A 15288-nucleotide genomic window follows, 5' to 3' on the forward strand; every position below is an offset into this window, starting at 1 on the left:
AAACAGCTCCTTAAAGATGGAAATGTCCATACACTGTCACTCAGAAGGCCAAAGTCAGTGCTCTGAGATCCTGGAAAAGGAGGCACCCCCTTACACCTGGAATATAATCCCTCTTCCAGTGGCCTGGGCCTCTTGGGCAGCCCTGCACTTCTCTGGCGGGGTACTCTGGGGACTTTGTGGGATATCAGGCCTGATTAAGACCCTTAACAGCCCCTGAAAAGCACTGAAAAGATGATGATTCTCCTCCCTTCTCTGCATTTATAATTCAAGATAAAAATACTATGAAAGCAAAGAAATCCTACAAAGTCCTGATCTTTCCTATGACCATGGTAATACTTTTGATATTTGAAAAACTTAAAATCTCTCAAAAAACTCTGACTTAGCTGGTATCACGTGCTTAATTCTGAGTGAGGGGGTGATTCACCTCCTGGCAAAATAAGGGTGAGAAGTGGAACAAGTCACCAGCAATCTTCAGTCCTTCCCCAGGAGAAGGATAAGGCAAAAGAATGGAAGGAAAGGATGAGTTTAATCCCTAGTTGTCTCCTCAAACCAGCTCCTCAACACAATTAACTGGCTAAGCTTCCAGGTGCTTGATCTACAAAGAAAGGCCCCGCTGTTACGCAGCAACCACTTCTCTCCCAGGGCTCACCCAAGGCAACAGGGACTAGCTGGGTCTTGCCCCTCCAGCAGTGGTTCCTGGGCTGCTTGCCCACAGGGGCTGCAAGTTGATTCTCCCCGGGTTAGGTCACCAGTGAGGAGATTTCTCCAGCTCTTCAGGGAACTTCAGAATCAAATTCCCTTGGCTTTTTATTCAACTGTTTCCTATGTGTACAGGGACAGGGAAGGTGTCTGTTAAACTTTCACCTAAAATTACATACATAAAGCATCGGGATCATCTTTTCCCACCTGTCTCAGCAAGGGAATTGGGTGGGTCTGATAACTTGCCCACTTGATGCTCGTGGATTCAGATAACCTGGTTAGTTACTATTTATTATTAATTGTTTATTATTTACTTACTTCCTGTTACTGGAGTAAAAGATTTTTCTCTGAATTCCCTATAGACCACATTTGAAGTGGTAGTACATTATCCAGCAAATGGCTATTTCTGTGCTTTAATGGATCATTCGGTAAGTATGAATTTATGAAGTGATTTGCTTTCTTCTACCTCAGAGGGGATCTGCAGAAAGGCACCTCTTTGGTCTGTGAGGTCCAAAGCCAGGTGGACCCTCTGTGCCCAGAGGATATGGTACCTCACACCCCCTCCCACCCTGGCCGGCCACTCCAGATTAGGCTGGGGCTCCAGGGAAGACTGAAATGTTATCTGGCCCATCTGCCTTCCTGGGCCATTCTTTGGCTGATACTGGTTGACAGCAAATATAAACCCTTTGGGCAAAGTTCAGTTATGCACAGTAACAGCCTTCACCTCCTTTAAGTCACCATAACTGAATTCTGCTTTGAGGACAAGAGCAGGTAGATATATATATAAAATGTACAAATATACATTTTTTTTTAAGAACCATCATTCCTTCCTGCAGACTGCTTGGGGGAGGTAAACATGAATGTCATGGGCTAACAAGACAAAGGTTCTTTTTTCCGTTCTCCTCCATTTCCCTTCCCTTTCCAGAATTGAGACCATGGGGGTTCTCTTCAGGAGGCAGGACAGTGACCCTTGAAAGACTTCACCTTCCTTCCCAATCAAGCCAGAATGGGCCCACAGCTCCACCAGAGATGCTACAGAAATGGCTTCTGGCTTCATTTCCCCAGGGAGGGAGTGAGCCTGGGGGTTTGTTCCATTGTGCAGCCCCATGTCTGTTAGCAGTCATAGGTTCTCTGACTCCAGCTATGTTTAGCTCTGTTTGATTGTCCTCCATGGGAACATGACTGCCTTAATCTCCCTTTCCTCAGCTCTCCGTTTATAACAACTCATCACCTAGAACCTGAGCCCCAGATGGTGAGGCAGATATGATCCGGGTTTATAAACATCCACCAAGAGAAAAGGCAGGCCGCTTCCATGAAGAGGTGTGACCCTACCCATCCCTGGAAACATGTTCCCTTTCCATCTCCAGATTCAAAGACATACCCCTCTATTCTTCACAAGTTCAATTGATTTCAAAAGCTTTGGCTTAAAACCTTTCCTGACAACTCCAGCCACCTCTGACCTCTCTCTTTATTCAAACTCTCAGAGCAATTGTGTTTGCACCATTCAATTTAGCACTTAATTGGCTACTAACCTGTACTGCTTGTAAACTGCTCCATGGTTACTGGTTTTAGCTTCCTAAGGAGACAGTTCCTAAGAGTAGGAATAATGATAATAATAAGAGCAGCAGCAAACATTTATATGTGCTGACTTTATGCAGATGTTACTCTGGGTGCAGTCTACATGTTAACTCACTCTCCCCAGATGCCAACAGAAGTAGGTATTATTGTATTATCATCCCATTTTGACAAATGAAGAAACTGAGGCACACTGTTAAATAAGTTGCCCACGGTTGCACAACTAGTTAATGTAAGAGCCAGGATTTCACCTAGGTCAAAGAGCTCTTGGGTCTCTAGAAGATGTCTTTTAGACTATCTCCTAATTCCTATTTATCGCATAGTATCTAACCCTGTGAATCAGATTTATCATCCCCTTTTTGTTTTTATCATCCCTATTTTCAGATGAGAAAACTAAACTTGCCTGAGGTCACAGAGCCAGGACCCTGCCCAGAGCTGTGATTCAAATTTAGATCTCTCTGACTCGAAAGCTTTCTTTTTCCCTACTAAATGGAAACCATTTAATATTTTTTAATTTTCAATTGTCATACCTTTGACATTCAACCCAGTTGTCATACCTCTGATGCTCTTTCATCTCATGCACAATTGTGAAGACTTCTGCAGGCAGGGGAAGGGAGAAGGATACAAAGATGATGAGATAAGGTCTCTACCCTTAAGGAGTTCACAGCCATGGGGGAGACAGATGTACAGACAAGGAGATGTACTAAAATGCTGTAGGTGCTGTGATGGCAGCCAAAGGATGAGGACGGCGTACTGAGGGATCCTTGGTTGTCATACAGGGGTGTGAACTCAGACTCCTTATAAAGTTTTTAACTCAGAGTTTTGTGATAGAAAAGATTTTGTGATAAACTCTGTTGACCAGAAAACTCAACTAAGAGCACTCTGAGTATTCTGATTCACTAGGTTTCTGCTGTAAATAATCCTCTCCAAATCCACTATAAATTGTTGCTATTTTCTTGGTTGCCCCTGGCTCCATAAACCGTAGGGGGTTGGTAGAGGTGGTAACAGACTGTCTTCTGGGAATTCATGAAACTCCTGACACTGAATGAAAAATTCAGTGACTATGTGCATGTCTTTTATCTGGGAAAGAAAAACCACAGCTTGCAATGGATTCTTAAACACATAAAGTGTCACACGGAAGTTAAGAACCACTAAAACGATGCTTTGAAGTTATACCTGAACGGGTAACTATATAACCAAATATATGTGTATAACTATAACTACGTATATAGTGTGTGTGTGTGTGTGTGTGTGAATATGTACGTATATATACATCCCCTTACTTTCAAGTGCATAGAAAGTGGAAGGAAACACACCAAGCTGTTAATAGCAACGTTTTTTAAAAGCAGAAGGCAGAAACACTCTTTTTTTTTTCACTCTATAGAATTCTGTACTGATTTAAAAATTAATTATTAATAATTTTCAATGAGCATGTGCTACTTTTATAATTAAAAAGTTAAAAAAAAATCTGATCTATGTTCTACTGTACTGTGAGTAGACCATGTTGAGAAAACCGTAATAGTGAGGAAGTGGCTGCTATAAAATTCACTACAGACATTGTTATAATGAATTAGTGGCCAAGAGTTAAGTTGTACTTAGCAAGTATGGGTGATGGTTTTCCACCAAGGAGAAGAAGACTCTTCTGCCTACCTGAGTTCTGTGGACAGCGAGGAAGCCCAATGTGGCAGCAGACTCATCTCGCATACTGTACTAGAGATGGGTGCACTGAGGGGACAGTGAGGCCAAGTTCATCAGAAACAGCATCAGACTCTAAAAGTAAACATTGGTAGCCTCAGCACAGAGACAGGTTGCAGGCTGCAAGTGACACTGAACCTCACAGTCCCAAGGTCGTATCTCCATACAAAAATCATCACCATAGGAACCAACATCATCTAAAATAAACACAATGAGCAAGGACATAGGCACTTTCTAGAAGTATATTTTATTCTTTTGGTGAATCTGGCAGGTAGAACATAGAGATGGAAGATAGTTTCCTAACGTCTCTTAATGACCACGGCCTTGTATAAGTCCTCTGCCCTGTCTGTCCAGCAATATTTCCCCATTATGACAAGATGATAAAATAGTTTCTACCAAAAGCCTTCAAATCAGTCATTCTGAGATCACCATCAAATTTCAGTCATGGTTCTCAAAATAGATTGAATATGAATCATATAAAATCCCCAAATTTATTTTTATCTCTTTATGTAAAAACAGTATAATAGCAGCATTAAGGATTTTTAACTATTTTCATTTTTCAGCCTAAATTCCTTTTAAACTAATAGTTAATCTCTTATTCTACTTGTGCAATCAAATCCATATTTTCCCCCTTTCCATCTCTCCCCCACCTGCATCCTGTAAATCAACAGAACTTGAAAGCCTAACATCAGCAGGAAACAGAAAACTAGCCAAGAGCAGGTAAGAGAGAAACAAAAGGCCTAATTATAGTCCTTGGTGAGTAAAAGATGCAAATACCCATATTATATTATCTTCTCATGTACAGGTTTAATATTGTGTTGTGATAATACATGTACTGAACTGGTAAGCCAAGTCAGTTGGCATCGCTTATCTGAGAAGAAGGCCAGGGCAGGTTCCTTTGCAACAGAGGCTGTGAGTGCTGCATGTAGTTGCGATACTGTGAGAGACAACTGTGGCTGTCCCTAGATAAGGGAGAAGTGACTGCGCTGAGATAAAAATTGCTATTTCTCAAATTCTGAGGTAAAAATCTGTATACTCTGTAACTAAAGTGCAAACTAATTATGTTCTAAGTTTTCCCTTCTGCTGGCTGAATCACCATCTAAAATATTTGAAAAACTTGGCTGGAAAGTTGGACAGTTAAGAATTATAAGGTGGCAATTGACCCACAAAAGCCCATCCTTTCCGGCATCCTGTTCTTTTAGGAACATATTCAATTATTTCTGAGCTGAGTCTAGAAGGCCTCCTCCTGTATCATTGTCCCTTCGCTGGTCTAGATATTTATTATGTACTTCAGAAAACAGTATTTTTAAACATCTGTTTAACATTTATTTTCCTTTAATTTCTATTATAGTCTGTTTTCCAAATTTTCCCTCAGATCAAAAAAAAAAAGAAGTTCAGTAATAGCTTGACATAAGGTCAGCTATTGAAGATTTTAGATATTCGATGCCATCCTTTGCTTTTCACTGCCTGTGTGCATTTGGGAAAGAAGAAGTTAAACTAAATTTTTAAATGCTGTAATTCTTTTTGAATCATCGTTAAAACAAGACTGGGAGAAAAGAGGTTATATAAAGGAAAAGAGAAGGCGATAATGGTGGAAATTAAGCCTTCACTGATGTAGCCGATAGGAACCAGACCTTCCAAGAAAAGGCAGTCCTGAGAATAAAGCCAAATCCTTTGCTCTTTATCAACATGAAACTCCTGAAGTCTGGATTTTCTGATTTTATTCTGAAAGCAACATTTGGTTTGTCTGGACTATTTCTAAACATACTGAAGTTAGAGTGCTTATTGCTCAAGCAGGGATAATTTCTACAAGGCCCAATTCAGGCTGAGGATTATTTTTATTTTGCCCCACATTTCCTGAACTCAAAATAAAGTGGTTTTAATCTAGGATTATAGAGGTAGGAAAACTAGTGGGGTCTGCTGGGACCCATATGTCAGTCTTCTCTTTCCCTGGTCCTTTCTTCATGCCTGCACTAAAAGTCCCAGAAAATATCCCCAGGGAGATGTCCTAGTTAAAGTAAATGCTCCTTGCAAAAACTTACAAAAACAGATTAGTCCCAGAAAATATAAAAACCATATAATATTCAATCAGGCAAGAAAGGGAGTGACTTCTCATACTTTCTTAGAAGTAATACAAACTAATATAATATTTCTGGAGAGCAATTTGTAATGTTTATCAAAGTCTTAAAAACTGTGTGCTCTGTATATCAACTATACCTCAATTAAAAAAAAAATACAAAAAAAAAAAAAAAACCCCGTGTGCTCCACTTCCAGGAATTTATTCAGGGAAAGTTAACTCTACTTCCCCTTCAGGACTTCTTTCTATTATCTCTGTATGTTAGGTTGACAGGCATTTAACTGTTCTTAGTGTGTTCTGTATTTTCACAATAGACTATAATAAACATATACTCCCTTGGCGGTAAGAAATTTCTAAAATGCAAACATACCCTATTTAAAACCATTTACGTTCAAAAGTGTTTAATGTTAAATGTAGGGACCACTTTCAGCAACCAATTTCTTTTTATTATTATTTTTATGATTCTGAAAAATTCAGTACACGTTAACAGTTTTTCCAATGACCTAGGGTTTGGGGATATGATTAAAAAAAAAAAGCCTATGTCCACTTTTGTGGCTATTACTTTCATAGGATTGACCTAAATAGAGCTTCAAACCTCACCTTGTGGGCCCATGGACTGTTTCTTCAGGCTTCCATAGACTTTCACTGGATACATGACTCAATACTAACACGGTACCTACAGTTCTTCCAATGACACCTGGAATCCTGTTATCTGATGAGACACTCTTTTCCTCCATTTTACAGCAGGGGACATTATCTAAATTCTCCTGGATCACATAACAGTAGCCTGGGAATAGAAAGCAAGTTTTAATAGTTCTTTTGCCAAACCACATGCCTTTCCTGAATCTATTTACCATACTGTTTCAAGATGTCTTCTGAAGGGTCCACAGGGGCTCCATTTAAAACCTTGTGGGCATTGAGTGCTAACTGCTGGGACTGGTTTTAATCAGGCAGGAAGCCAATATTTTCAGCTTGTGTTTCAGAAGAGCTCCTAAAATGTCTCCAAACTGATTTAGGAGAAAATGCTTAACAGAAGAGGACTTATTCCTGCCCTGGAACAAACTCAGTAGAACTGACATATGCTGTAACCACAGACCAAGAAAACTACATTTTTGGAACACGTTACATTCCAAAGGCAACAGAAATTTCTAAATGTTATCAGTGTCAGATGACAAAACCTGTTCAACAAGGACCATAACCTCAATATACTGGCTGACAGCTTCCTCCTCTTAAAATATTCTTGGTGTTTGGTATAACCTCTTTACTAGGACCTAGTTTTTATGCCAGTTTTCTTGAAGAAATTTTATTGAAGAGGTTTTATTTGATGATTCAGGTAAAATTTTCTGAGCTCACATCACTTCAGGAGACATTTTCCCTTCCCACAATCCTGACTTGAGGTAAGTCAGGGGAGTCCCTTTATGATGAGGCCAGTTTAGTTCCAGGTTCCAGAAAAGCGCAAGTTTTTCAATAGCTCAGATCAAATCAGACTTCCCAGATTTAGGCAGAACTAATACAAATGCCTGAATCAGTTCCAAAAGCATATTAGTTCTTACTAAGGTCAGTAAACCTTTTCTAGGTTAGGCAGGCTCCTCTAGGCCTCAGCTCAGGACACATTTGGTCAGCCTTGTATTTTCACAAGTAAAATGTTTTCTCCCCCTTTTCTAATTCTTACATGATTTATCATGTATAAATCCCCAAAATCCTACCCAAGAATAAACCACCATAGCAAGGGTTTATGAAGTTGATCCCACCCCAGTTCTACTGAACCTAAGACTCTATGGATAGGGTCCTGAAAGCCTCTTTTTTTGTTCTTTTTTTTTTTTAAATGCTTTTAGGAGTGCCTCTGTATGCTGAAGCATAAGAACCTCTGCAGGAAAACAACTGTAAGAGTGAATGAAAGGGAGAGAGGAAGAAATCCCACCAAGCAGACGCAGGCAAGATTGGAATTTCAGGATTTAATACTATTGGGGGAACAAATTTTTTTTTTTAAACAGGTTCCTGGGGAGGGATCATGAACACCTTTGCTTCAGCAACTCCATCATCAGCTAGGCTCGCTGCATCAGGGTGCTGATACATTCTTCTACCTCTGAGAGCTTCTTCAGGACTTGGTTGACCTTGACCTCATCAAATTCCAAACACAGAAATTCGGATTCCTGGAAAACATAAAAGGATATTTTAGACAAGACCCTCAAGATAGCCAAGGCTCTAGATCTGGTGCGACTCAGCTCCAAAGGCCTAGGGTCCCTACCCAGCAAGCCTGACTCAGGCCCCAGTACCTAAATGATGTTTTACCCAGTGAAGCAAGCCCACACAGTGCCCTAAATGAAACTACTTCTATGTGTTTCATAAATGCTTAAGAGGTATACAGATGTCAGGTGTTCTCTTTATGAGGCACGTGAGCAGCTCTTCTTGTCTGATGTCATATTTGATTCCATAATAATTTTTAAGGTAAGTACTTAAGTATTGCTAGTTTATAGATGATGACCCTGGGACACAGGGAGGTTAAGAAAAAAGCAGAGTCAGATTGTGAACTCCCAGCTCTGGCTGACTCCAAAGTCCATGCTGTCTCCATAGCACCCTGTACTGTAACAATGGAAGGAGGATTTGGATTGGCTCCGTGTTAGCCTGGGAATTGGGCCATCTCGCATTCAGTGGTACTAGAAATTATGACACGTTGTGACAAAGTTGCTTGGGAAACATTAACCAGGTAATTGAAAGAAACCAGATCTTGAAACAGCCTTGAACATTTCTGGGGTCTTTCCACTTGCTGCAAGCCAACTCTCCCAAGATTTCTCTCAAACACATTCCTTTCAGTCACTGTTAGGATCAGCCAATCTACCCCAGATAAGGTAGCTATCAAAGAAAAAGGCCTTTGAAATGTGGTGACAGAAATTTCTTATACACTGGACAAATCCTAGGTCCCTACTGTCTCTATTCTAACAGTGACCATTTTCAAGATCCTGAAGAACAGTAATTGTATAATTTTAAAGCAGTTATAAATTCTTAGAGATCACAGAAGTCAACTGCCTTGTTTTCTAGGTAATGAAACTGAGGCTCCAGGCATGTTAAATGACATGCCCATTGTACCTCTGTTTGTTGATAGTAGAGCCACCAGATCAAAATTCTTTTCTCTATATTTTCCTCTCTAACTACCCCGACCCACAGGGCAGGTAAAGGAAGAACAATAAACCTCTTCAGAGGAAGGGAGTTACTCCGTCATTAGCTAGAAGAACCTTCAGGATTTGATTTTGTAAAAGTAGCTTTGCTGATGCTAAGCTATATACTGAGTTTATCCTGATGGCACTGAACATCCACCAGGAGAAACAAGAACAGAGGGAAAGAAGAGGATCCTCAAATGAGTCTTTCAAAGGGGGGAAAGGCAGTTTTCCCCGACTACAAGGAACCTCTTCCTCAAACATGTATTTAAACAAAAGGGGTACCATCTCATATGTGAGCTTAGAAACTGCCAGGTTTTCATTTAGTTGAAAGCAAAAACAAATTTAAAAAACAGAAAGAGGAAGAGGGTATAGCTCAGTAGTAGAGTGTGTGCTTAGCATGCATGAGGTCTTGGGTTCAGTCCCCAGTACCTCCATTAAAATAGATAAATAAATAGATAAAAAAGTCTAATTACCTCCTCCCCAAACAAAAAACAAATCAAAAAAGCAAGAAAACAAACAAAAAAAGAAAGATATTCCACATTTTGAGCCATAGAAAGGGTTATCTCCTTTTGGAGAGAAGAGCAAATTTACGGCAAATCAGGCACTTCACTTGGCTAAACTGAGAACAAGTCTCAGATTTGAAAGCCTCTATTCTTCATTCAGTTTTACTGAGATCTTTAGCCTTACTTTAAAACATTTTTTTTAACATTTGGCCTTAGAAACAACGGTCTTGAAACGAATAATTACCAGAGCCTAACAGATACATTCAGGGAACTGGCAGAAAAGATGATGTAACCCATGCTTTATCTCAGTGAGATAAGGTCAGTTACAATAATAAATAACCTGGTTCAGTCCACTTATATGGGAGGAAATTGTCAAGGACAGTATTTATAGAGATAGGAATACCTGAGCAAAGTTTATTAATAAACAACCAAGGTCTTTTCTAACTAAGGGTAATTAATTTGTTGGAAGTTTCATATTAGAACTATCTTTGATTGGATCTCTAAGTATTAATGAAGTTCAGCTTACTTTTAAGTGAAATCAAACACTACAGAGAAAAAGCAGGCTAAAGAGGCTCTAAAGTTAAATATTTTCCATGCACTCCCAATCTTCACTCCTCTCCCCTTCAAACAACGCACACTGACAGTCTTAGAAAGACACGTATAACCAGACATGACTCTTGAAGAAACAGTTTACCTGACATGGTTTAACTGAAACTAGCTTCATCTAATTATGCTGTCAAATATTTTATGTTTTATCAGGAATTCAAGAGCCTTTAAACTGAGGCTTAACACATGGGGTTTTGTTCAAATTTCACATTTGGCTGGGGTACTCTACAGAAAGTACATCTAATACATTTGAGAGGATCTTTAGAAATTCAGGTGATGCTTTTCAAGCCAGACGCAGAAAGTACAAGAGTATTCCGAAACACCTGATTTTCTCCCTCAGTCTTGATCATCCATCTTGATCTGGGCCTAACTAGGCATAATAATGAGAGATGATGACTAAATTCCTGCATTTAGGTATCTGAGTCAAGAGTTAGAACCTGCTTCTTAGTAGAATGTAGACACAACATGGGGCAGAGCCAGGAAGAGGTTAGCAGATGACTAAGAAGGCACACCGTTAGTAAGAATACGTACTTTGTGATCATGGTGAGTACAGCAGTGTATTAAACTCAAGGGTTTAAGTAACGATTTCAAATTTAAAAAGAAAGGAAAGGCAAAATATCCAAATATTCTAAGTGCAAAAGCTAAAAAGTCATAAAACCCCAAGAAGAGATCCTTGAGAGGCCACCCTTCCCAAACCAACAACAAAAACCAACCTAGCTTCTAGAGAAGGACATGTTCCCTGTTCCTAAGGAACTCCTTTCCCAGGGAACTCTTACTTGTCAAACCAAGTCTAGAATGCTTTAGCTTAAACTCATTTCTTAACAGGGTCAGAGATTATAACCAATTACTAGTTTATATACTAAAAGAAGGCTGTGTTTGGTTTCTCCAGCCACACACTAAATAACCTCTTTGTGTATAACGTCCGTTTAAATGACTTCCTTATCTAGGCCCATAAGCATACCCTGAGCATTTCTTTGGCAAAACAATACGACAGTGACAAAATTCTAAAGACAGAATAAAAAGGATTATGACTTATTAAGCACCTAAGTAGAACCATTCAGAATAAATTCAACAAAAGAGAAAACAGAAATCTTACAGCCTATCTTCTATATTATTTCCCATGCAAAGTTTCCACAAAGATTTATCCCCAATTTATTGGTCCTATTTAGTATTATAATACAACTTTGGCAAGTTCCAACATGTGATCTCTTTAAAAAATAGTAAAGTTGGGGAATGGAAGGTAAGAGTGGAAAGGGTGGGTGCTTTAGGATCCTGCTAACCAATACTGATTCAGGAAGGCCACATACAGGCGGCCAGATTTCATAAGGCTTATTCCCCTAATTGTTCTTTTGGCTTCACGCACTGACACAAAGGGATTCTTGCCTGAGCACAAAGTTTTTTGGTTTTTGTTCTGAGCAAAAACTTTAAACCATAAGGCCTATCCCTCTGTTTGGGCTATCCTTTCCTAAACTTAGATTAATCCTCTGACCTGCAGCTCTGCCACTCAGTGTCTCCTGTGTTTAACAACGGGCAAGAGAAAGAGAACATGGAGCAAAGGTCAAAACTGGCAGTGGCTTCTTGAAGAGCAGTTATATAATAAATAAGTTACCCAGGAGATTTTAACACTGCCCACCAGAGAAGTTTAATACAATATCATAAATAAACCTGTGTTCACCACTCATTCCCACACTTCCTGCAGTTTTTTCAGAATTATCTTGCTACTGCTAACTCAATCAGGATGCCTTGAAATAGATTCTCTGTAGCAAAGGATCTTCCAACTTCCTTCTTGAGGAACCACTTATCCCAAATTAAATTCTTAACAGCTCCCTGAAACCTGTGCTGATTAATCTCCACTTGACCTTTCATAGCCATTCTCCACCCTTCTCTACCTTGTTCCAGGTCCTCTAAGACTGTGTCACTCCCGTGTTCTCTGGCATACAGTTGGGTTCTGATAAGAGAAGAGAGGTCAGGATATTTATTCCCCAACCCCCAACTCCTCCTCCTCTGCCATTTCCAGTATTTTCTATGTGAGGGTATCGTTTCTTTATTTCCTACTTTACTTTCTGGCCTCAATCACTACTTTAGTATAAACATAAAGATGAGTTTCTTCAGACTGCAAAAGTACATAATCACCAAATACAAACTCCAAAGATGAGCAGAGCGAGGATTTTCGTCATGACTGAGTTGATAGGAAGGCTGCACTCCAAGTGATAAATAATAGGATGAACCAGAACCAATATTTGATTTCTTTTATTATCATTTGATATTGAAATCTTATAAAACAGCACTTTGGTATTTGAAAAAAAAAAGCAACAATAGTAACAACAGCAAAAACAACCGTGGAAGATAACGCTTCATTAAGAATTTGCATCAAAGGTCTTCATACCAACACACAGCCTCATCTCTACAACCTGTTCTTATACCCCACATCCAAAGCAACAGATATCTTTTGCTATAGCTTAAAACAATACTTCCAAAAGCAAACTTGTGATTTATGTTTTTTTTATCTTGCAACAAAAATTTTTTAGCAATACATATTACAACTAACAGTCCTTACTTAGGCCATTTTTATCCCGGGGAAATTCTCATTTCAAACATAATAGCTGTCAAGTCCTATATCTACTGTGTAAAAAGCGTAAGAAACCAATTTTGCCAAAAGGGAAAAAAATTATGCTATAAATCACAAAGCAAACCATCCTACTGAAGATAAAAAAAGACTAAAATCAGACTCTTTTGGAGGAAAAGACTGTACCTTAATGACTGAGCAACTGAATTAAAAAGATTCACCCCAAAACTCAACAGGTATTCATAATGTGCAAAGAGCTATGTGGGACTAAGAGGAGTTCTTCAAGAACTTAAAAAAAAAAAAAAAACACTAACAAATGAACATAACAGTGCCTCAGCACACACCAGGTACTTTTAGAGCCAGAGGAACTTCTATAGGAAATGTTTATCCATACTCTTACAATCCCCTAGAAGAGGACAGAGTATTACCAGTGTAGTATAAAAGCATTAACCATCACTGGATAACAATTACTGAGTTTTCTGGTGATGTCATTCAGGCATTTCAAAGGACTTTTTTTTTATTGACGTATAGTCAATTTACCATGTTGTGTCAATTTCTGGTGTACAGCATAATGTTTCAGTCATACATATACATACATATATTCCTTTCATATTCTTTTTCATTATAGGTTACTACAAGATATTGAATATAGTTCCCTGTGTTATACAGTATAAACTTGTTGTTTATCTGTCCTACATATGGTTGTTAGCATCTGCAAATCTCAAACTCCCAATTTATCCCTTCTGACCCCTTTCTGCCCTGGAAACCATAAGTTTGTTTTCTGTGTCTGTGATTCTGTCTCTGTTTTGTAAGTAAGTTCATTTGTGTCCTTTTTTAAGATTCCCCATATAAGTGGTATCATACAGTATTTTTCTTTCTCTTTCTGGCTTACTTCACTTAGAAATGATGATCTCCAGGTCTATCCATATTACTGCAAATAGCATTATTTTATTCTTTTTATGGCTGAGTAGTATTCCATCATATAAGTATACCACAATTTCTTTATCCAGTCTTCTGTCGATGGACATTTAGGTTGTTTTCATGTCTTGGCTATTGTAAACAATGCTTCTATGAACATTGGGGTGCATGTATCTTTTTGAATTAGAGTTCCCTCCAGATATATGCCCAGGAGTGGGATTGCTGGATCATGTGGTAAGTCTATTTCTAGGTTTTTTAAAAAAATATTTTTACTGAAGTATAGTCAGTTTACAATGTTGTGTCAATTTCTGCTGTACAGCACAATATTTCAGTCATATAGGAACATACATATATTTGTTTTCATATTCTTTTTAACCATAAGTTACTACAAGATACTGAATATAGTTCCCTGTGTTATACAGTATAAACTTGTTGTTTATCTATTTTATACATAGTTAGTATCTGCAAATCTCAAACTCTCAATTTATCCCTTCCAACCCCCTTTCCCCCTAGTAACCATAAGTTTGTTTTCTATGTCTGTGAGTCTGTTTCTGTTTTGTAAATAAATTTGTTTGTCCTTTTTTTTTTTTAGATTCCCCATATAAGTTATATCATATGGTATTTTTCTTTCTCTTTCTGGCTTACTTCACTTAGAATGACATTCTCCAGGGCCATCCATGTTGCTGCAAATGGCATTATTTTGTTATTTTTTATGGCTGAGTAGTATTCCATTTGTAAATATACCACAACTTCTTTATCCAGTCATCTGTCGATGGACATTTATGTTGTTTCCATGTCTTGGCTATTGTAAATATTGCTGCTATGAACATTGGGGTGCCTTTATCTTTTTGAATTAAGATTCCTCCTGGATATATGCCCAGGAGTGGGATTGTTGGATCATACAGTAAGTCTTTTGCGGAATCTCCATATTGTTTTCCATAATGGCTACACCAAACTACAATTCTACCAACACTGTAGGAGGGTTCCCTCAAAGGACTTTTGTGAGGACAACCTGACAACAGGAGTTTAAAGTGCTTAAAAAAATTAAAAAGTCCCCACTATCACCAATTCTTACTACATTAAAAAGTAAACTTTATGGAAAAACATGAATTTTTAATCAGTTAACTAGAAACTCAAGTAAGAAAAGAGACATATCTAGGAAGTTTCAGATCTACCACGGATGTAAGCTACTGCAAAACAAATCTAAGGCACCTAACTTCAACTTTCCAAGTGGTGTACACAGGTTTTATATAAAGTAGCAAAAATTTTAAACAAAATAACATCAGATCTTAATTATTCAGAGACCTAATATCTACGTCTCTGCTGCTTGACTTCCTCCTCTTTTTTGGTCCATCTTTTAAGTATTTCTATGAAATGGAAAAAGGATGTGAAATTTAAATTGATTAATATGACCAAATTATAGAAGCTCTGCAAAAAGTTTTATAGAAAAGGATATTAGAGCTATTGGAAGGAACTTTAACGGTGACTTCA

At 38.5% G+C, this 15288-nt stretch overlaps 1 protein-coding gene across 13 annotated transcripts in view; it reads right to left on the bottom strand.

Moving 5' to 3' along the window:
• Positions 1 to 15288, bottom strand: part of COMMD1 (copper metabolism domain containing 1) — a 157233-nt gene that overhangs the window by 35856 nt on the left and 106089 nt on the right. For 5 of the 13 annotated variants that reach the window (XR_012058956.1, XR_012058954.1, XR_012058955.1 and 2 more), the window contains exons 4-8: positions 8066 to 8199; positions 6647 to 6833; positions 3925 to 4044; positions 2805 to 2871; positions 2232 to 2290 (exon numbers count right to left, since the gene is read on the bottom strand). Coding sequence is in view for 4 of the 13 variants with exons in the window: in XM_072937670.1 (XP_072793771.1) it covers positions 8092 to 8199 (108 nt within the window). In the remaining 9 variants the exon portion in view is untranslated. Of the gene's footprint in view, positions 1 to 2231; positions 2291 to 2804; positions 2872 to 3924; positions 4045 to 6470; positions 6834 to 7986; positions 8200 to 15288 lie in introns of those variants that run through there. The other 8 variants (XM_006201490.3, XM_072937671.1, XM_072937669.1 and 5 more) reach the window with 5 other exon arrangements.

This window comes from Vicugna pacos, chromosome 15 (genome assembly GCF_048564905.1).
Source record: "Vicugna pacos chromosome 15, VicPac4, whole genome shotgun sequence".
Lineage (NCBI taxonomy): Eukaryota > Metazoa > Chordata > Mammalia > Artiodactyla > Camelidae > Vicugna > Vicugna pacos.